The sequence below is a fragment of the Lonchura striata genome, chromosome Z (genome assembly GCF_050655825.1).
Source record: "Lonchura striata isolate lonStrDom1 chromosome Z, ASM5065582v1, whole genome shotgun sequence".
Taxonomy (NCBI): domain Eukaryota; kingdom Metazoa; phylum Chordata; class Aves; order Passeriformes; family Estrildidae; genus Lonchura; species Lonchura striata.
The window spans coordinates 1,840,608-1,862,090 of record NC_140740.1 but is presented as its reverse complement, the minus strand read 5'-3'; the positions used below and the strand labels follow the sequence as shown (position 1 = coordinate 1,862,090).

Below are 21,483 nucleotides of genomic sequence, written 5' to 3'. Positions count from 1 at the left end.
GGTTTAAAATTATGTAAGACCAAGTTCTTTATATTAATGCATTTCCCCAGAATCCTTGGGTGCATGTATTACCTGCAGGATGATGCTTTAAAAAAAAAAAATGGCCTTTTGCCATTGCTTCTACAGTGATTGGCAATTAGTACAGTCATTCTTTAATCTATTGTATTTTTTCCTTCCTGGCCCTGATCCATGTCAGATCAGATTACATAAAACTGGTAATGATATAAATCTGGCATTGTAGCAAGCCAAAACAATCCTTTCAACAGCAATATTAATTATCAGTGAACAAAAATATATGCTACAGGTTTGCAAGACATCTCAAAATTCAATCTCATCTTGATAACCTCCCAGGAATTAAAAGTCTCTTAGTCTCTTGGGAATCTATCATCAACAAAAACAATATTTAAGGTAGCAAGTTCTCTGTAAAGATATAAAATATTTCTTCTGTTCAAGTATTTTTCTTCATCTTGAGATTTTGGGGGAAAAAAAAATCCTGATTAAACTAGTTTTCCTTTTTTCCTGAGTTTAATTTTCTGTCTCACCTTTGAATTTTCTGTAAGTATTTTTAAAATAAATAATACAGGGAAGCAAAGACAGGTTTCTCACACTTAAGTCCCTGAGTGAGAGTATCTCAGATGTTAGGCAGCTGCAGAAAGGGTACAAAACAGAGATGTACAGCCTCTTAAAATACAAAAATTTCCATTCTGTTATTGTCACCCCCCTGGCTGTTTCACCCACAGATGTTTTGCCCTTGGGCACAGGTATATGGGTGTGATTTTTTATTCATATGTGAAGTTGAAGATGTTGTAATTGTGAGTAAAATCCACATCGCTCAATCCTTCCTGCAGTTCATCTCATTCTTGAGTGTGGCTGAGGCTGATCTTGTAAGCACACTTAGTAACATCCACCAAAACTTAACCCCAGAAAATGAGCTTTTCATATTATTTCTTTAGTCTTCAGCTCTTCCTCACCTACTCATGATTCAAATATGCAATATATTAATAGATGTGTATAATCGCTTGCTAAATTTTGTGTTAAATTTGATGCTTGTCCCCATTTGTAAGGAAAAGCTGCAAAAAACACCTCCTTGTGATTGAATTCTGTGATCTTACAGAGTAGATTCCACAGAATCACTGAGGTTGGAAAATCCCTCCCAGCCCGTGGAGTCCCAGCTGTGCCCCATCCCCACCTTGTCCCCAGCCCAGAGAACATCCAGGAATTGCTGGGACACCTCCAGGGATGGGCATTCCAACCCTCCCTGGGCACTTCCAAGGCCTGAGCTCCCTTTCCATGGGGAAATCCTGCTGGTTCCACCCTGAGCTGCCCTGGGGCCGTTCCCTCTGCTCCTGTCCCTGTTCCAGAGCCACAAAGTCCCCCTGAGCCTCCTTTTCTCCAGGCTGAGCCCCTTCCCAGCTCCCTCAGCCTCTCCTGGGGCTCCATTCCCTTCCCAGCTCCATTCCCTTCTCTGGCCACACTTCAACCCCTCCATTTATTCTTTGAGTGGCACAGGTTTTGTGCAATTGGATAAAAAATTCCACATTGCAGGTACAGGTGGTTGGTTATTGGGTTAAAAGTGGAAATAACTCAGGTTTCATTTCTTAATTGGGCAGTTTATCCTTAAAAGACCTTGTAGAGAGAGATGGGGCTCCATTTTTAGTTTGTTGGAGTGAGGTGCTGTAGAACTCATGGCTTGTGAGACTGTAACAGAGATAAGAATTAATAAACATCTGAGTCCGAACACAAAACATCGTCTCGCAATTTAATCCTAACTTTGGCAGAGAAGAAGGAAAAAACTGGGAAAAAATATTTAATTTCCCTCACCACAAAGTGTCAGCAGTGGGTTTGAGGGAAAGGGGCAGGTTTGCATTAGACCTCGATGCTGCTGTGCCCCAAGATCAAGGAACACACAGGAATGGCTCCCAAGGTTTCCCCAAAACACTCCACAAGCTGTGCAGGTGGGTCAGACTCTTAGCTGTGCTTGCCATGAAACAGCTCAGGGATGTGAAACTGGGATTTCACACCCAAAATCAAGTGGGTATCTCTCCCTTTGTTTGGGGCCAATCTAGCTAGCCAGTATCCAGTATATTGCCAAATTCAAAAGACTTTCGTTGTCTAAACCCCAACTTTCTCCTTAACTTTCACATCTGGGGTCTCTTCTTCAGGAAAAATCTCTCACTCCACTCCCAAGAGCAGCATTAAGTGATGCTAGATGTCCAAAGCCCTTATCTTAAGAAGACATTTCACTCTAGCAATATCACTTATTGATGAGAGCGAATGTCACTTCAACTTGAAAAATCCCTGTGTTCGCACAGCTTGTCATTTTAAACTCAAATGTTTGGATTTACAAGTGCAAGCAGCTGTTCCTAACAATTTTCAAAGAATAGAGGGTTATAGGAAGTGTAGTCCACTTGAGCAAATATGGACTAAAAGGTTTTTGTCTTAAAAAAAAAGTACTGAAAGATTGAAGTAACTTTTTCTTTAAAAAAACACCTGTCATTATAGAGTGCAAACAAAACACATTTAAGCCAGTTTATCAAAAACTAAAATAGCACATGCTTTTTATCATATATAGATACTCTACTGATGTGCATTTCCTGGGGATGTCACTGTCTGGTTGGTCTAAATTCATTGGCATAAATTCCAATTCCTGCCTAATACAAATCTTACGCTGACTGATTTTCCATTTTCAAATCAATACCCAAAAACTTTTCCTCCCATCACCCTCCCTGCATTTTCATCCCTGCCCTCAGAATTTCCTCTTACAACAACATTATTTTCTGATGATTTTCACATTTCTTACTCTGTCAGCCTGGAAAGGTTTTTCCACAGGGAATGAGCCAGGCTGAGGGCACAGGAAGGATATGGAGGAGAAAATGAGTATTCCAAATCATATCTCTTGCCTTAAATCCTCACCCACTGATCTCTGGGGGCTGGCAGAGTGCAAGGGGACAGAACTTTGCTTCAGATCCACTTGCAGGGATAAGGGAGATGGATCCTCTTTATAAACTGAGAGGATGAGGAAGCCAGCACAACCTGTTCAGGTTGCTGAGGGGAAAGCATCTTTATTTCCCCCAAAAGCAAAGGGGAAGGTCTGGCATTTCAGCCTTTTTGCCATCAGCTGTTTTCAAGCTGCAAATATCAGCCTGGGTGCAGCATGGTTTGAAATTCACCAAAATTCACATGTTTTGTTAGCAGAACACATGTTCCTGTGTAAATGTACTTTTGGGAGACACAGGGGATGTTACCCTGCCTTGTACTAAAAAATCCACTTATTTTGGAATTTTTGGTCCAAAAAATTAAGAGTTTTTGATCTTTGATAATCCAACATCCTTTCAATTCTTGGGTTTTGGATCTTTGCTAAGGATTTTAGCACATCTGGAGTCTGCCTTGGTTTAAGCAGAGGTGGAAGTTCCCTTCGGGGGAACCAAAGGGATCCCTCATCCAGACACCAAACAGCACCATCAGCAATATCTGGTGCTTCTTCCTCCTTTCCCAAGCTTATTAAGAATACTTATTTTGACTAAGTCATAGCTTTTGGGTGAGCCCAACATTTGTTCTAACTCTGAAAAGAGAAAACTGGGGTCCTGCTGCCTTTTGAAATTCAATCTTCTATCACCTGCTTCAAAAAGTCAATCTTTTCTTTTTCCTCTTTTTATTTTTTCAAACCTGTGGAAGAACAGGGCCTTTGGTGAACACTCAGGGCAGCCACAGATCTTTCTGTGTGACCTGTGCCAAACCTCTGCTCTGCTCCTTTTCCCTGCCAAGCAGGAACAATTATCACCTCGAAGGCTGTAAGAAACACAGGATGAAAATTCCTGCCATTCTTCTGCTACCAGAGACACCCACACCACTTATTCCCTTCCCTACACTGATTGCCCTCCTGGTCTCAAAAAGGACTTTCACTGCCACAGGGCTGCTCACCACTGCATGATGTAATTTCCAGAGCTTAATCCCAGCAGCCTTGCTCCTTACACTGCTGCATCCATGCAGGACCACCAACAGTGTCTTCCTTTTACTCTCTCCTCCAAGCACCACAGAAATCGGACTGGGAAATGGCTGCTGGGCAATTTTCAGCTTCATTTAATTTGTCCCACCTTTTGGCATCTGGAAATCTGGAGGCATTTTTGTACTGCCACGAATTCATCCCTGCCCCTGCAATAAATTCCTCACTCGTAGAACTCTTCTTCCCTGTTTTATCAGCATTTACACATTGACTGAGCTTCTGCTGCACTAACAGCTGATGGCTTCCCCACCTGGAAATATTTATTTGCTATGGAAAACAAAGTTTGCCATCAAATTGCACTGTACAAGCCCTTAAGTTCCTTCCAGGTCTGCTGCTGCTGGAGGGCTGAAATTATACACCTTCTTCTGGACGATGTTTCTGTCCTTCCTTCTTTTCTCTGCCATGCTAACAGCTTTGTGTGGCCTTCAAGCTTTTGTCCGTGTTTCCTCCAAGCCTTGTTTGTATCTCTTTCATCATTCATCAAGAAAAACAATGTTCTCATGGAGTCCTACGCACGTCGCTGCTCAAAATCACTAACACAAGTTGTGTGTTTTCTCTGGAAAAGAATGGATTTGCCTTTTTGCACCAGCTGTTTCAACTCCCATGGCCCAGGGATGGCCTCTGCTTGTGCTCAGGGCAGAGATCTCACCTACAGAAATGAACAATTTTCTCTTAGGAAGGGTATTACATTGACCACATTCACCATGTGGTGAACCTCAGTGTTCCTCCAGCCTGGCAAATCAATTTCTGATGCCAAAGCCCTCTTGGCAGCAAATCCTTTCCACTGGCACCCCGCTGCTTGCATCCTGCTGGCCCAACTGCTGCAGTTCCAGAGACTTGTGTTGCCTCCTACAGGGCTCCTCCATCCCCAGCCTCTGACAAGTTGGGATGTCTCAGGCAGGAGATCCCCTTAAGCCAAGGTTTTGCCATCACGGAGATGTCTCTATCTAATTTCATGAGGCTGTGCATCTGTCAGAGTGTAGGTGGAAAACTGGAATGTGTGCCCCGACCAGCACCTTCTCTTGCTGCTTGAGAAGGTCTCCCAGAGGAGTTGTCCTGGCTGATCTCTGCCCTGCGGGGTGCACCCCGGGGATTCAAATGCTGTCAGTGTCTGAAGGGACAGGAGGATGCTCAGAGCAGCACTGGGTACTCTGCAGAGACTGCCATGGGCACAAAAAATGCAAAATCTGCATTCAGATAATAGAACCATAGAATAGTTGGGGTTGAAAAGGGCCTTAAATCCCACCCAGTGCCACCCCAGCCATGGCAGGGACCCCTCCCACTGTCCCAGCTGCTCCAGCCCCAGTGTCCAGCCTGGCCTGGGGCATTCCAGGGATCCAGGGGCAGCCCCAGCTGCTCTGGGAATCCCATCCCAGCCCTGCCCACCCTGCCAGGGAACAATTCCTCATTCCCAATCTCGCACCCAGCCCTGCCCTCTCTCAGTTTGAAGCCATCTCCTTCTGTCCTGGCAGCCCAGATCCTCGTGACAGCTCTGTACTGTCGTCTATACCTCCATCCACACCAGCACTGTTCCCCAGCGTGGAGCTCAGGGATGCTCCAGGTGCAGGAATGATGGCATTTGTCACAGCAGCACCTTGACAGAGCCACCCCTGAGACACAGGTCTGTGCATTTTGCAGGGTGATGGTACAGAAACATTTTGGAGTTTACATCAGTATTTGAGAAATTCTACAGAGCTGAATAACTTTTCATTCCCTGTCTAAATAAACAAGCATGGGTGACAGTTTTTTAAAGTGGTTTTTTTTTGTTGTTTTTTTTTTTAATAAGGAATGTTGTCAGTCCTATTTTATTATGCGTAATAGAAGGAGGTGAAAAAAATCAATATAAGCACTGCATCTAACCTAATTAAAACTACAATCACAATGTTATCTGAATGTCTTACAACATTGTTAAATCCAACAAGTAGACAAGAAAACAACAAATCTATGCAGGGTTTTTTTATACATATGGTGAGAAAGTTTGCAAAGTGTTAAAATATATTTTCTGTTCTGTGTGTTTCGGGTACAAGGAAGTGATGTGTAGATTAGTGTAAATTTATGAACAGAGCCTTGACTTTTACAAGCAATAATCGACTTCAAAACATACAATGTATATCTTAAAATATCCCCTAAAGCTGCTCATATAAAGTCAAATCCAGCACCTACTAAAGTTCAGCCAGCTGACTCTTTGACTCCAGCGGGCACTTGACCAAGCCCATGGTAATTGTGAAGTACCTGACAGTTTAGTTGTACTCATATGAAAAAAAATCACATTGCATAGATTTAAACAGGAAGACATGCAATAACAAGACAAGTCACAGTATAGCAAAACCTTGTTTCTTTGGTGAAACAGAAGCAGATATAAAAGTTACAAAGATTTTAGACTTCCATTCACAAAAAAATAATAAAAAAAAAAAACCCAGACATTCACATTATACACTTTACAAGATAATAATATAAATAGAGAAAAGTATTATGTGCATTGTTTGGGGGTGAGGGGTGGGGAAGGGACCGGCCAATGCAGGGAGGTCCTGCCACAAGGGTGGGGAGCAGCCTCTGCCATTCCTCGGGGTCAGGGGTGTTGTCTGAACTCTGTGGCAAGGTCAGCCCATGGGCAGCTCTGCCCTGCTGGCTGGGTTTCAATTCTTCTCCTTTCCCTCTCAGTTTTTTTGTCCCCATCACAACCCCACAAACACAGAGGCGTAAACCTCGCGCCTGTGTGTGTTTTTTCATGTTACTTTAAAAGGTACATCCTAAGGAACTTAGTTTACTTTCAAGGGGTTTTTTTTTTACCTATTGTTGTTATTTTTCCTTTTTAATTTTTTTTTTTAATCTTTTTTTCACTTTTTTTTTTTTTTGTCCTGTGCCCAAAGGTGTGCAAGGCACTTTGCAGGAACAACAGTCCTTTCCGTGGAGAGGCCGTTTCAAACGTCACCTCCTACACTCACTGTACACATCCAGGCCAGTGGTGGCACTGACCAGGGCAAGAAATCATGACAGAAAACTCCTACGTACACACTGCACCAAACTACAACCTAGAACCAATCTGTGCACACACTTCTTTAGAGAAAGCCAAGATCCTGATTCTTCTGTGGGTCACGCACAGTTCTCACCCATCTAGCCGCCAACAAATTATCCTGTTTAGCAGGAATTTTTGTCCTTCGGGGAAAAAGAGCAAGCTGAAGTGAAAGATGGTTCCAAAAGTGGAGCTCAGGGGCTAATACTGCACTGGTGAGCTCTTTGAATCTTCTTTGTATGGGTAAAATAACATCCAATAAATTAAATCAGTATGGCTTACTTCATTTATTTATGTACGCTTCACAGCTGCAGCATTCATACACAAACATTCATTACTTTATAAAAAGATTAAAAAATGGTTATATATACAAAATTATTTACTTTTTTGATTTTTTTGTTTGTTTTCTACAAAAAAAAAAAAAATCCCCCAAACACCAGGTCTACCTCCATTTTAGAATGCAGAGACCTGTAATATAGACCTTGTGGTTAATATCATGAAAGTAATTTTTTTCCTTGTTTCCTTTTTTTATCTCTTCTCAAAAAAAAAAAAAAAAAAAAGTGGCCCTGGTTGATAAAGTTAATGTATTAGCACTTGGAATTTTACAGGCTCTCCTTGTCATACACAACTCCTCCACATAGTCCTTTCTCACATGTGCTGAAGCTGGGATGGAGAGCAGAAAAAATGTTCCATATTACAGTCCCTAGTTCATGCTTCGTGCCACTTTTATGTGCTCCGTCTAAACTTTTCATCTCATGTGACACAAACTGTACCTTGGGTGGGAATTGGCACAGCTCCCATTAAAAAAAAAAAAAAAAAAGAAAAAAAAAAGAAAGAAAATGTCACTTGTGTGTTTATCTTCACCTGATAACTGCAAATTTCAGTCAGTGAAGTCTTTATTTCAACCATTTCCAGCCTAGGTAAACAACACAGAAACAATGTCATAAATGACTGAAGACCTCTGAGGCCGTTCTAACCATAAATATGCCTGAAATTAGTGTGACTTTTCATTTTATATACAGGATTTTAAAAACAACACACAGTCAAACAACATTAAAATCATCTTATTTACATTTTCATTGGTGCTAAAATTGAGCTGCTTAAATATTGCAGAAGGCTGGTACATATCATAAAATGGTCCACACCGATGGCATATAGAAAACTAATAATCTTTATAGGCTGGAAATGGTTTCCTTTTATCCCCATAAGCACTTCTCCTCTTTTTTATTTATTTCTTAAATTTTCTGATAAACACCGTAATTTTTATTTTTTTCCGGTTTTTTTTTTGCAAAACGCGTCGTGAATACTGCAGTCCATAGTTTCAAAACGATTCGATAATACTCCTATAAGTGATAGAAAAAGGCACAGAAAGTTACGACTTTGGCTGAAATGGTGGAAATCCCCAATTCACCATTTAGCTCTCAGCGCCTCGAGTCCTGCCACGTCCTGATCCAGCGGTGGTAGTGCTTGGATGAGTTTAACGACGTCCCCTTGCCTGATGAGGAGTGTTTGTAGTAGTATTTCTTAGAGTAAGTCCTTTGGTATGTGGAGGCTGCAGAGAGAAGGGAGAAGGAGAAAAAAAAAAGGGGAGATTAATTTAAAATCGAACTGTGAATGGGCTGGCTAGACTTCAGGACACAGTTTGGTTAATTAAGAGGGTAAACAAATGATTAACTGGAGCTGTGGCAGTGTTACAGGCATACACACACAGCTGCAGAAAGAGTCATTAGCATTATTAGGAACCTGTTGGCTCCCTGATTTGCTAACTTCAAAATAGTCTTAATGCCTTCTGGAGTGATGCCTTAAGATTTTAGCGCTTGTGTTTTTCAGATCCTGAACTGCATTACTGCATATACAGTGTCAGTTATTTCTTCACATTTTGGTCAGACAACACAACTCCTCTAGGCCTGAGGACAGCCTCAGGCCCTGAATGTACAAACAAAAGTGGGTTGGGGAGGAGCAAACTGGGGGTAAATGACTTCATTACCTGAAGCTGTAATTGGAGGATTAACCCCTGAAATGTAAATGAACCACACTTATAATTGTCTGCAAAACTCATTTTCCATTTTGGGTGCAGCCTCTGGGAGGCTTTTGACTGCCCAAGGTATACCTTTTGAAGGCCTTTAATAAAGATCTACTCTTACTCTCTTAATCTAGTCTAGCCCCTGTTCTAGGCAACCACTCCAAGGCATCAGTAGACACAAGAGAGGAAAATTTCCATTAGTTTCAGAGGCTTGGTGTTTTTTCACCATTATCCGTCCTGCCAGACTTGCTCTTCTCTCAAAATACACATTCATTACTCATTAATCTTAAATTAGCCCGGTGTTTCTGATTTGCCAGTAGTTTGCTTTCAGAGAACTCACGATTCATGCAAGTAATTTTGGGCATATCCCATCGCCCGTTCCCCTGGCAGCGGATGGTCGGGATGTGGCGCTGGATGAAGCCGTCCTTGCAGTGGTATCTGATGAGGGAGTTGATCTCGTAACGGGGCTTCATCTTCCCAAAGGTCTTTGCATTCTCCACGACAGGAGGCTGGCCACAAGCCACTGGAAGGAAGAGAGGGCATCACCCAAAACTTCAGTTTGTGAGCCCAGTTTGAGCGGGGACTGTCCTCTGAGCCCTGGCTAAGGGAAGGTGACAAGGGACCTCAGCTGGACTCCCAAGGGGAACATCCAGACAAGGACAGGGGGATCAGTCTGCCCTGTAGATCTCCTGTCTTGTAAACCAAAGATAATAGTGCTGGAAATTGGAAAATGGCAGATATTGTGGTCAGCATTGCCTTTTTGGTTCAAATTCTAAATGTAAATTCAAGCCAAAAAATTGGCATACTCACACAAAGAAACGTGAAAAGCAGTGAAGTTACTGCAAACATTTAAGGAAGAAGTCCTTCTTCCAGGACTCTACATGTCATCCTCAGTGACAGTCTGTTCGAAAGGACTGAAAACTGATGGATCCATCAAGGTCCAAAGAACATGGCAAAAAATACTGAGTGGCAATTTAGCAAATTATGCATTTGTCACTGCAAAGTTCGTACCTGTTCCCTTCTTGCAGGTATAAGTGAGGTGGTAATTGCACGGGACATCATTCCACTGCCCGTTCTCATGCCAGATTATTACAACACAGTCTTCTCCAGCAGAAAAGAAGCTGTCTGGCTGGTTTGGTCTCCAGTTCTCATATTGCTGCAGAAAAGAGAAGCAAATTCATCATTCTCAGTGCTGGAGAATATTTACATTGACAAAAGAGCACATGATATCACCTGTGGCAAAAAGCAATCTCACCTGTTTGATTCAGACTGCTAAGCATGGACTAAGCAAAGGTAGATTTATAATATCCTCCCACTATATTAAAGATTATCTCAAGGGGAAAAATATTCTGTCTAACTTCTCATTTACTGTAAACTGATGTGAGGTGAGCAAAACAAAGAGACACAAACAAAACTGGATCCTATGTGTGTCAAAAACATTCTTTCCTACATAAATATCATGAAGTATAATGCAAGAAAATAGGGTAAATATCCCATGACCCTCATGAGAGCACATCTACTAAGTGAGAAATTAGAGACTAACTTCCAGATTTAGATTATTTATGACATTGGATGATTTCAGTTAGTTAATGAAGTCATTCCACAGGATGACATGCAGAATTAGTTGCAAAATAAGAGAGAGTCAGAATGTGGCCCCCAAAACCACTAGAGATTGGTGTTTCCACTAAAAATGCTAGGTGGCAGTCTGAGCCCAGACAGCAGCCTCTCAGCTTTAGAAATGAAGATTCAAATTCTGCCCTCTGCTGAAAAACCAGCCCCAGACATCTATGAAAATATATGAACAGCAGAAAGTGCTTCTTCAAAATGCACTACATTTAGAAGTAGAAATATGGGTTTTGGTATGTGCAAAACAAACAAATAAACAAAAACTCACAAAAGAACCTTCAAATGGCTGTGAAATACAGTACAATGTCATTTTTGGGTGAAAATTTGAGAGGATTCAGTCTGGTTTTGCAATCATCCAGCAGGAGAAGTAGCAACACTTTTTTCAGGCTGATTGAAACTTGTGCAGCAGCTCTTGTCATGGGACATACAGCCTCCTGTCCTGGCAGCCAGCAGAGGTGGGATAAGCCCTCACTTTGCTCCCAAACAAAGCACAAGAATCTGATGTTTGCATAATGTTATGTCAAGAAAAGCGAGAGAATAGTTGGAAACCACTCCTAACAATTTTCGATTTTCACTGGGATTTCTGTTGTGTCACTGCAGGAAGAATTTAAGGAAGGGTAAAAATAGATATCTGTAAGAACTGGAATTCACATAAATGCCAGACATTCACCAGGCAGCTAGCCCCTTGTATGGGCAAAATGACACAGTTTCTACAGTGCTTATATTTTCCTCAGTGCTTACATCTTTCTGACTAGAGCTGGCCCATACAAATGTCATAAAAGTTTAGCTTTCTATTTTCTTAACTTTGTGAAACCCCTATTCACTGCTTGGGTGAACACATTTTAGAAATAAAGTTAACATACCCCACACAAGTAGTATTTACCTTACAATGAATCAAACTATGAAAGGAAAATGAGTTAAATACTTAACCTTTTCCTACCACGTGTCATCTTACCCATCATAAGTTTTAATTATCCAGGCAATTTAACCAGCACAGTCTGAATAAATTTGTTCTGCACTGAATTTATTACCTCTAATAAAACATTCCCCTTTTCAGCTGGAACTAAATTAACTCCATCTCAAGTTTTCAGTGTTTAACAGACCTAAATTACAGTGCACACCAACTAATTTACTCAAGTTTAGGATCCATTTGCTTTCAAGAACGTGGGTATAGGTACAAAAATTAAAGAAAACTGTAAGGTTACTGGCAGAAAGTTTCATAAATAATGTCCTGAGAGCCAGGGAAAGATTTCAACGAGCCTTGCAGCTGTTTCTTGTAGAAATAATACTGCAGAGCTGCTTGCTTCCACAGGGATGAGAGTGTGGGAATGAAGGATATTTAGTGGCTATTTGGGGGCGTGTGAGCTGGAGGTGCTCAGCAGCCTGCCAGCTCCCACCCTCAGCACACAGACTCCATATGCTCTCACTTGCCTTGCCAAAATGACTCCAAAATTTGTGTTTGCTTAGCTGGCAGGGCTGCAGTGTAGTGGCAAAGTATTACATCTAGGCCCTGTGGTTTGTTCAAGAATGTCTGATATCGTCCAGCATGACTTGCTGTTACCTCACATCTGATATCGTCATTGCACAGATTTATTTTGGCCGAGGAGCTCTGATTTTGCCTGGGACTGGTGCCAGAATTGCTTAGCAGAGGAAGTTCCAGACTGCTGAATTGCTTTCTTAGGTCCCCACCCAGCCCCTCTGTAGTTTTCCAGTTCCTTATTTAGACACTGATAATGGGACAATGATACAGCGAGATTCTCACAGTTTGAGTGGAATAGGCTACTGGACAAATAAAATAATATTTTGCATTTCTCTTATGGAATAGATCTTTGCATGAGCATAGGCATGACTCTGGCTTCCATTGGTGTAGATCTGGGTGATTGCACCATCTCCAATAAAACCATATCAGCAAACAATTAATGGGAAAAAACCTTTGGCAATGCTCTTAGCTGTATCATTCATAAAACAAAACCTAAATAGAATCAAGTGAAGACATAGAATTAGTGAAGACATGGAAGAAAAGCTGCTGTAATATTTTTAGTCCTTATCAGAAATATCGACTCTGAGTGATTGCACAAAGCAACCTAAAAACCATCACTACTCTGTTTTTTAAGCAACATTACCACAAGAGACATTATTTTTTTCCTCTGTATTAAAATGCAAAGCGCTTCCAGAGTGTATATTTTTGGACATATAATCTTAATTATGTACAAGACTCTAAATGTACTTCAGAGGAGGTTTGGCTGGCCACACTTCTCCTCCAGCTGAGGTGGCTGTGGAGCGGGAGGCCCAGAGCAATCACAGAATCTCAGTGTGGTTTGGGTTGAAGAAAACCTTTAAAATCATCCAGTCCCACCCCCTGCCATGGGCAGGGACCCCTTCCACCAGAACAGGCTGCTCCAAGCCCCATCTCACTGATACCAAAATCATCTGAAATTTTTTTTCTCTGTGCTATTTACCATAACCTGTCCTTGATCAAGCACAGACCTCTTGCTCAGGCAGACACCACTGCACCACCCACTCTGAAAAACTCTCAATATCCTCAATGGCAGAGCGGTTTTTCCTCAAAAACCTGAGGTTTCTGTGTAACCAGGTGACTGCAGGACCTAGCCCCAGGGACAGGGGTTTGGTGCCTGTACTGTCATTTGGTTTTTGGAGAGTCTGCCTGACCATCATTCCAGGATGAAAAGTGGAGTTTACAGTCTTCGTGCTTTTAATTATGCTGTAATAATTAGTTGATCTTACTTGTTCTTTTTTTTGTTTTATTGTTGAAATCAAAGCCTTCTCTGTCACACCAGCTTTATTTGTTCTGCCTTTCTCTGCTAAAAGGCACTGAAATTTTTCCTGCAGAGTGTGGATGGTCCATGAGTTTGAGCTGGAGCTGAGTTGGGATTCAGCTCTTCAGACTTCCTACGTGGCACTAGATAATGCACTTGGCTGGCCATTCACAGCCGATAGAACAGGGAAAAAATCTATTCTCTTGCCTCACAGTAGGAGTTTGGATATGATGGCTTCAAAAGCCCATGAGGACGTTTTATGAAGTTCCACATTTTTTGGGAGGATTTCCTTATATGGCCCTGCATAAACTCACAGTGTGTTGGAGGCTGACTTGTCACATGCAATAAGCTGAAAAAGCCAGGACTATAGCAAGAGCTGTAAAGCAGAAAACATTATTAACCAGTCACTATCTATTCTCATTCAGATGGCTGCTAATTAAACAGAAGGGGCATAATCTTCCCATCCTGGACAAGATCCCACCTCCTGGAAGATTTGTTATTTAAATTCTCAGATAAGCAGCCTTTCTTGACAGGCTTGTTTCCTTACTAATGGGTAATCCACTCAGCTCTTTCAGGTGCTTGCACTGCCCAGGTGGATCCAGGAGTACCTCAGATTTGGGCACTCCTTTGGAAATTTCAGCCCTTCTTTTATCTCCAAAAGGCTCATCAAGTGCCTGAGATCAATCACTCGGATTTTGCATTCCAAAATAGCTAACAAACATTGTGTTTAAGGAAGCACAATAAAAAAGCACTGATGACAACAAAACTTTGCTGCTTGACCTCGGTATTGTGTAAAGGCAAATAATCTTCTACATAGGACTGAATCTAGGAAATCATTTACTTGAAATACATCTATTTAGATTTACAGGTTAAGGCTTTTCCTTGTGGAGAAAGGAAACATGTTTTCAGCACGTTTAAATAAGCTGTCTTTACAAATCTGTCTTGGAAATTTTTGGAGGTTGCTGTTGTGATTTTTATTTTCTTTCCTCCTGGCTACGTCCCTATCTGATTCCTTCTTAATGCAGGACTAATGAGGCAAATTAGAGAAAAAGCAACAATGGAAGAGGGAGGGACTGGCTGATTGGATACTTTCTGTGCCATTCCACCTGAAAGTGAAGCAACATTTCCTGCCTGGTATTTATCACTAAGCTTAAACCACCATTGCAAACCTTACTATCACAATTTTCTTCTCCTGCAATAGCTCTGATAAGAACAGGAATACACCTTTCTTTCTTCTTTTTTTTGTTCCTTTTTTTTCAATACAATAGCAGAAAAAGTCTTAGAAATCTTTATCAGGAAAGGACCTGAATGAATCCCTCACTGCGGGGGTTGTTATAATTGGACAGCTTAAGTAAAAATTACATCTCACTTTCAGTGAGTCTAGGGAATTACTCGGTGGCTGAACTTCAACAAGATCAGCACGAGGTTACAATGAGCACATGCATCAGTCCAGAAAACCCTCATTTGTGACTGGGTAACAGCACTGATGCTGTTACAGGAGATGCTTGGGAAGTTTAAACAGGATTGTTTCTTTTCCATAGGAAAAAAAAAAAAAAAAACCAAACGTATTTCTGTGAAGATTTGGCAATGTATGAAATATTTTCAGTAAGGTCACCTAGTATTTAAATGCATTTTTACATGGGAAAGACAATAAGTTATCTTACAGTGCAGGCTCTATTCCACTGCTGCAAATGTTTTTTCTGTTTAATTTTAGAAAGGAAGCAGACTGACAGAACTCACCAAAAGCGTTCTTTAGATTAAGAACTCTATTCAGTGAGAGTTTAAGCACACACCTTGATTTAAAGGCATGGGTCACAGGGATGATCACAGGGAAGGTTACATGGAGATTCACACAGATACTAAAATAATTGCCTGAAGGAAGGACGAAGGGTGTGCGTAAATCTTTGCTGGGAGAAAGATCCATTTGAAGACAGCTCCTATATTTAAACCTATCTACAAGTACACAAAAAAATCACATGTCATCATCCTGATTTTTTTTTTTTTAGGTTCTGGTTGAATGCCTTCCCTTTAGCTTCTAATCTGAGTTTTATTTGCATAGGATTTGGGAACCTGGCAGGGTTTGGGCCAGGCAGGAACCCAACACTCCCCATGACTGAGTCACACTGTGAGCAAGACAAACTCCCAGGAGGAGCTTTGCTGAGTACTTCTGCAAAAGATTTCACTTGCAGGGGTTGGGTTTTTTGGTCACAGAGAGATGGAATGTATTGAAAAACTTTTTTAGTCCTGTGCAGCAGCTTGCAAAAAAAGAAAGGGACTCTGGAAAACATAAATTCACGTGCCTCTATCCACAAGAAGCGACTGCAGATTGAATAAGCAGGACGAGTTCTGCAAAAAGAAATAGTTCGGGAAAAGAAATCTAATTAATTGAAATTCAACCAGTGAAGAAAAGGCTACCTGACGAAATTGAAACGTAAAAGCACCGTCAGGTTTGGGAAGAAATGATTGTATGGTGGAGCAGATGACAAGTTCTGGGGTGTTTTTAAAGCAGTACCATAGAATGACGATTTTTCCACGAAAAGCAGAAAGTTGTGAGACTGGTAATGAAATCCCACTAGGTGACGCTGTCTGCTTGCTCCAAAGCCCAGAGTTGCCCCAAAATTATAATTATTCAGGATTATAACTTCCATTAACTCTTTAAAAGCTAAATGAAGCCGTGGACTTTTATCTGCTCTTTACCATCTTTTGTTTTCAAACTAATAGCTTTCATCACACACTGTACAGTTCAACTTTGAGGGTATGCTGTGTGTGATGGGCTCTCAGAAGTCACTTTAGCAGCAGAGAAATCACGTTAAAAATGAGTGGCAAAGAAAGTAGGGTGGTAAATGCTGGTTTGGTGTAATTCGTGTTTGTTTTGGAGTCACATTGACATGTATATATATTAGCAGTGTGATGCAAATTGTGTGGGGTGGGATTTAATCTTTTTTGTGCACAGCTACCAGGAGAGCCACTGGAAGGGGGTGGGGGGGGAATAAAAAGAAGGAAAATCCTGCACTTTGTCAACAATTACTGCAGGTTTGAGGCTGTCCAAGAATTTGAGCCCAGAGTAACGAGTAATTTCAGCCCAGCAGTAACAAGTCTCTGAAATAACTGCTGACCCCCCTGGTAAAAACAAGACAAAACCCCACTTTGTCCAAAAGGCCCTCATTACGACATCCTGAATCAAAAATATACCTGTCATTAATAACATTATATAGTTCTCCTCCATTTAAACATGGGTCAAATGAGCATCTTAAAAGAGGCTGTAATGACTGACTGCAGCACAGAACCAAAACATTTGGTAGGTTTAAAATCTCCTTCTCCAAGGATCCTGTGGGACATGGGCACAATGAGCTTTTTGTTTGCAGCTGACTACAGCACTTTTTTAGTTTGTTTGCTTTACTTAACCCTCAGAGGCAGGCTCCTTCACTACAATACTCCATGCCTTTTGAAGGTTTTGGGTTTTTTGTATGTGTGTGTGTGTGTTCAATGAAGTTACTCTTTCTGAGAGGGGTGCAGTTACAGATTTGCTCAAGTTAAAGCCTTCTGATTCACCGACCAATAAAGGAAGGAAAAGAGAGGCCTTTGTTTTTTGCCAGAATTAAGTTTCTGGGTTGCTTTACTACTTCTTCTTATTTTTTTTTTTAATTTTTATTTAAATATAGCTACCTAAAACTGACAACCTGAGGAACCAGCTTTGCAGAACACAAAGCACAAACGCCCCTGTGCTGAAGGGGAGGAAAAACCAAGGCAGGGTCTCTGTGCAGCTTTAAAAATGGCAAAATTCCCCATCCCTTTCCTGGCTGGCAGCATTCTCCCAGTGACAGACAATCTGGCCACAGACGCTGGCCAGCTCCTTATTACAGCACTAATCTTATGTAATGGCAGTGAGCTCACCGCCCTACAAAGCACTAATTATCAGCAGCGTTTTCCAGGGGATGTGAAAAACCCTCCTCGTGGGGTGGGGGGCCCTGGGCACAGCCCCAAGTTACTGTATGTGCTTAATCCATAACATGAATAGCTCCAAAGGGCTCCTTGTCTGCTGTGCCCGCTCACAAGGGTCCTTAGCAAACACAAAGGGGGAGCTGCCAAAAGCAACACCAGGTTTTTTTTTCTTTTTTCTTTTTTTTAAATTTTTTTCTGTTTGGATGGGTGTGCTTTACAGCTGTAAAAGTTACTATTCACAGAGCTAAGTGAATTATTTAAATTCTATTTTGCTGGTGTATTTTCAAGCTTCCCGTTGTGTCCTCTCTCCCTTTGATCAATTATTAAATGCCTCAGCTAATAATGTAAGTTTTGTGGTTCTGTAGTTTGTATTGCATCATGTTTAAGGTATAAAAAGATCCAACTAGGCAAATTCCTCTGCTCAAACAGTTGTGTGAGTGTTTGGGCCTTGCTTCCTTCTCCTGCAACACTGGGCTTTTCTTCCCAAATGTGTTTTTTTTCACTGCTCAGAGCCTTACAGATAATTGTGGGATGCAGATTGTCCTTGATACATACTTAGAAGTTTTGTTCACTGTTGCAGAAATGCTGGGAGAAAAGTCTGCAGTAAAGTGCAAGAACAATTTAGATGCTGTATTTTTCTAAATGTAAATAGAGACTACATATAGCCATTTTCATTGCACATCAGGGGGAAAATAATGTTGTCCCACACCAAAGCCAACAGAACAGCCCTACAACTACCCTGAACAGAAGAAATGCAGAGCTAGCAAAACATGCTCTTAAAAACACTATATTATTCTCTCCTGCCTCTTGAACCTATCAATGTAATCATACCTGAAACGTCCTGAGCACAAACTGACTTGATTTTCAGGAAGTAATGACAAACAAAGCTCTAAAAGAGCTGGGGTGCTGCAAGTTCTCTGAACACACCTCAGGGGCTGCTCTCACCACCTTCACTTTTGGGACAAATCATCTGAAATCAGGGACCAGGCAGATTTGCTGAAGTTTGCAGCTTCCTGCTGGTCCACACAGCCTCAGGTGATGCTCCCAGCCCCAGCCCTGTGGCAGTGGCCCCAGCTCTCACTGACCTTGCCCCACATGTGAGGATTTGGGTTTTCTGAAAGGACTCCCACTTTTTGTGCTGCACTAACACAGGTGCCAACAGCTCCTTCCCCTTCATATAAAAAAAGGTGTTGTTGTTTTGCCCAAAAAATTGCTTTTTATTGTGTGGCTCATCAGCTCCAGAACATGAATTCCACCTCTCCCAACCAGAGAACCACTGAAAAGTTATTTCTTTCAAAAACAGAAAAATAAATAAATAAAAGGAATTTTAAAAAAAGAAAGAAAAGGAGAGAGCAGGGACATGATGTATATAAAAAAGATTGCTCCCTGCCACCCAGATACAGCACAGCAAATCAGAAAAAAGCAGATACATGCAAGCAGCCACTGGATCCCACAGCTTACTATAATTAAAGCCTATTTTATTCTCCTTACTGGACAATTTGCCCTAAGCTTCACCAAGGAGCACTTTGAAGATAAGTTCTGGCCTTAGCCAAGAAGATCCCAAATGTTTTTTTTTTTAAGAAAATAAATAATTAAATAATTAACTAACTAACTAACTAACTAAATAACTAAATAACTAACTAAATAAATAAATAAGAGAGAGAGACAGCTATAAGCAAATTCATTTGGCCAAAAAAAACCCAAAATCCTGTAATGATAGACCGGTGACCTTCTTTATGCATAGTGCCACCTGAGCTGACAATTAAACTGAAGGGCATGAGAGGTGGGACACAACCACTTTATTCAAGTAATTTTGCTTCTCTCAAGCCCAGTCTGTGTTTGGGTTGCAGTGGGTACAACAAGCTGGAAATGTGTGTTTTACCAGCAGATGGTGAGGCTTTATCTGCACAAGATTGTGCCATTTTGCCTGAAAGGCAGGAAACTGCTAACTAGTTTTGAATTAAAACCATTTTGCAGTTAAGGAATAAACTTGCCAACTCCCTCTGAAATCTCACAGATGATGATGCACCAGACATTTCAGTGAGGCAGATCAAAAAGCTTCCTCAAGGTCTCTATTCAGGAGCAGAACCTTCAATACTGTGATTTAGGAGTGGGCCTGTTTCTATTTAATTAGGAGAGTTTTTCTTGTCCTAAAAGTTGGTTTGGTTTTTTTTACAAAAAACAGGCAGACTCAATGCCAATATGGACAAAAGTCATGTGGGCCAAGAAGATTTAAACACTATTTCTTGCGTTCTCACTGAATTTGATTGTATTCACTTCATTATTCAAGACACCAAGATTTTCCTCCAGGAGCTCCGAGAGCCAGAGCGTGAATTTACAAGATCACTTTTAATCTTTTCCAAAATTTGCTTATTGGCACTATTTTTCCAAGTTCAACATAAATTCCAGCTGAAGCACAAAAAATATGTGCACAGGAATACAGGGGTTTTGGGGATCTTTTTCTGACTGCTGCTGGAAAAAATCTGCTGCTTTGATAAATTGTTAACAGAGAATATTGTCTATAGGGGTGAAAAAGGAAGAATTCCAAGGTATCAAAAGTGGATGACTTAGCGCACTATTAGGCAATAAACAGTCTTTTTCAGAAGGGCTGAGAGCCTGTCAAAGCTGCTTTAAGTCCAGTGTAAATTTCCCATTAAGAACCTTAATTCTATAGTCTCATTTACATGCTTTGCCCAAATATCTTATTTAATGGTGGCTGGTTCTTTGGCCTCAGTTTAAAAAATCTGGAAAAACACAACGTGACAGGGGCTGAAAACATAAAAAAAAAAATTATTTCCTTCCATTGAACCCATTGATTGGAAAACATTTTAGGTGCAAAAAAAAAAAAGTATTTTATCCCTTTTTCCCAAATTGCCAATAAAATATCTGGCAAAAGAGTTGCTGTCAGTGTAGTACATATTTCTGTTGGTTTTCTTGTGTTGGTGGGAAATAAGTACCAAAGTAATATAAACCTTTTTCTGTGTCTCCAGTAGTGGAGTCTGTGTTTCAAGCATTCCCAATTCCCAATTCTAGGGGCTTGTTTTGGTTCAGAAGGAAAATTCATGTCAAAGAGAAACTTGTCACCCACAACACATCTTGACGTTGTTGTTAATTTGCTTTTTCTTTTAAGTACATGAAGCATCAGAACTGTTAGGGGTTTATTTTTAATCCATAAAACCTCATAAAGCCATGCAAGCATGATTTTTTTGATTGGACCAAGATGTTATTGGAGAAAATTCAAAGTATCAAGATAAAGATGCATGTGCACCACTTGTAGCTGCACAATCACTCTTCTGATCGTATCTCCAAGAAAACTGACATCAGGGGGATTCCCAGAACACTTAACAAATTTTCCCCCATGCCAGAAGTGTTGAATAGAATTGTGGATAGACAATATTTTTTTGGAGAGTGCATAGAGTTGGGAAAAAAATTTAGAAACAGCTGAATACACATGCACCCTGATACAAAAACCACGTCAAGGCTATTTAAATTCTGAATATAGGCAAGAGTCACCTCTAAACTTAGACATTAAATTTAGAACCTGAGTGTTGGTGTAATAATGCTGATTTTTATGATCACAAATTATGTTAATGTGTTTAAAGCCATCACAAAATCTGCTTACCTGCACACACATAAAAGATGCAAATTTTCTACCTGCATAGTATTTAAATTCACTGCAATTTTAGAACATCATCAGGAAAATAGATTGGATACATATATTTATTATGTTAGCATTACTATTAACTACTAGAAAAATAGTAAATCACTGTAACAACATGAGTGGTTAGAAAGTATGAGAAATAAGTTAAAAGCCAGAGAAAAAGGAACAAATGAAGTTGCTGCTCAGAACCATGGTGTCCAGAAACCATATGGAATAAGTTATGAGGAAAATCTATTGAAGCAATGAACATAAATGATTTCAAGAGACACCTAAATTGTTTCCGAAGGAAGAGACAGAGGGAAGTTGTTAAAAAATGAAAGAAAAATAAGGTGGGAAAAAAGATCAATCAAAGCAGAAATCTGTTGGACAGATGGTACCACTCTGTTCCTAGAATATCTTAATTTCTTAAAAAATTGAAAATTACAGGAAAAATATAAT

General features: G+C 40.7%; 1 protein-coding gene across 4 annotated transcripts in view; it reads right to left on the bottom strand.

The window, feature by feature from the left end:
- Positions 1-5,740: 5,740 nt before the first annotated feature.
- VCAN (versican) overlaps positions 5,741-21,483 on the bottom strand; it is a 100,398-nt gene continuing 84,655 nt past the window's right edge. For all 4 annotated transcript variants that reach the window (XM_077790095.2, XM_085567008.1, XM_085567010.1 and 1 more), the window contains 3 exons: positions 10,051-10,195; positions 9,380-9,562; positions 5,741-8,568 (listed from right to left, as the gene is read on the bottom strand). In XM_077790095.2, coding sequence (XP_077646221.2) covers positions 8,438-8,568; positions 9,380-9,562; positions 10,051-10,195 — 459 coding nt within the window. In that variant the 3' untranslated portion in view covers positions 5,741-8,437. The remainder of the gene's footprint in view (positions 8,569-9,379; positions 9,563-10,050; positions 10,196-21,483) is intronic.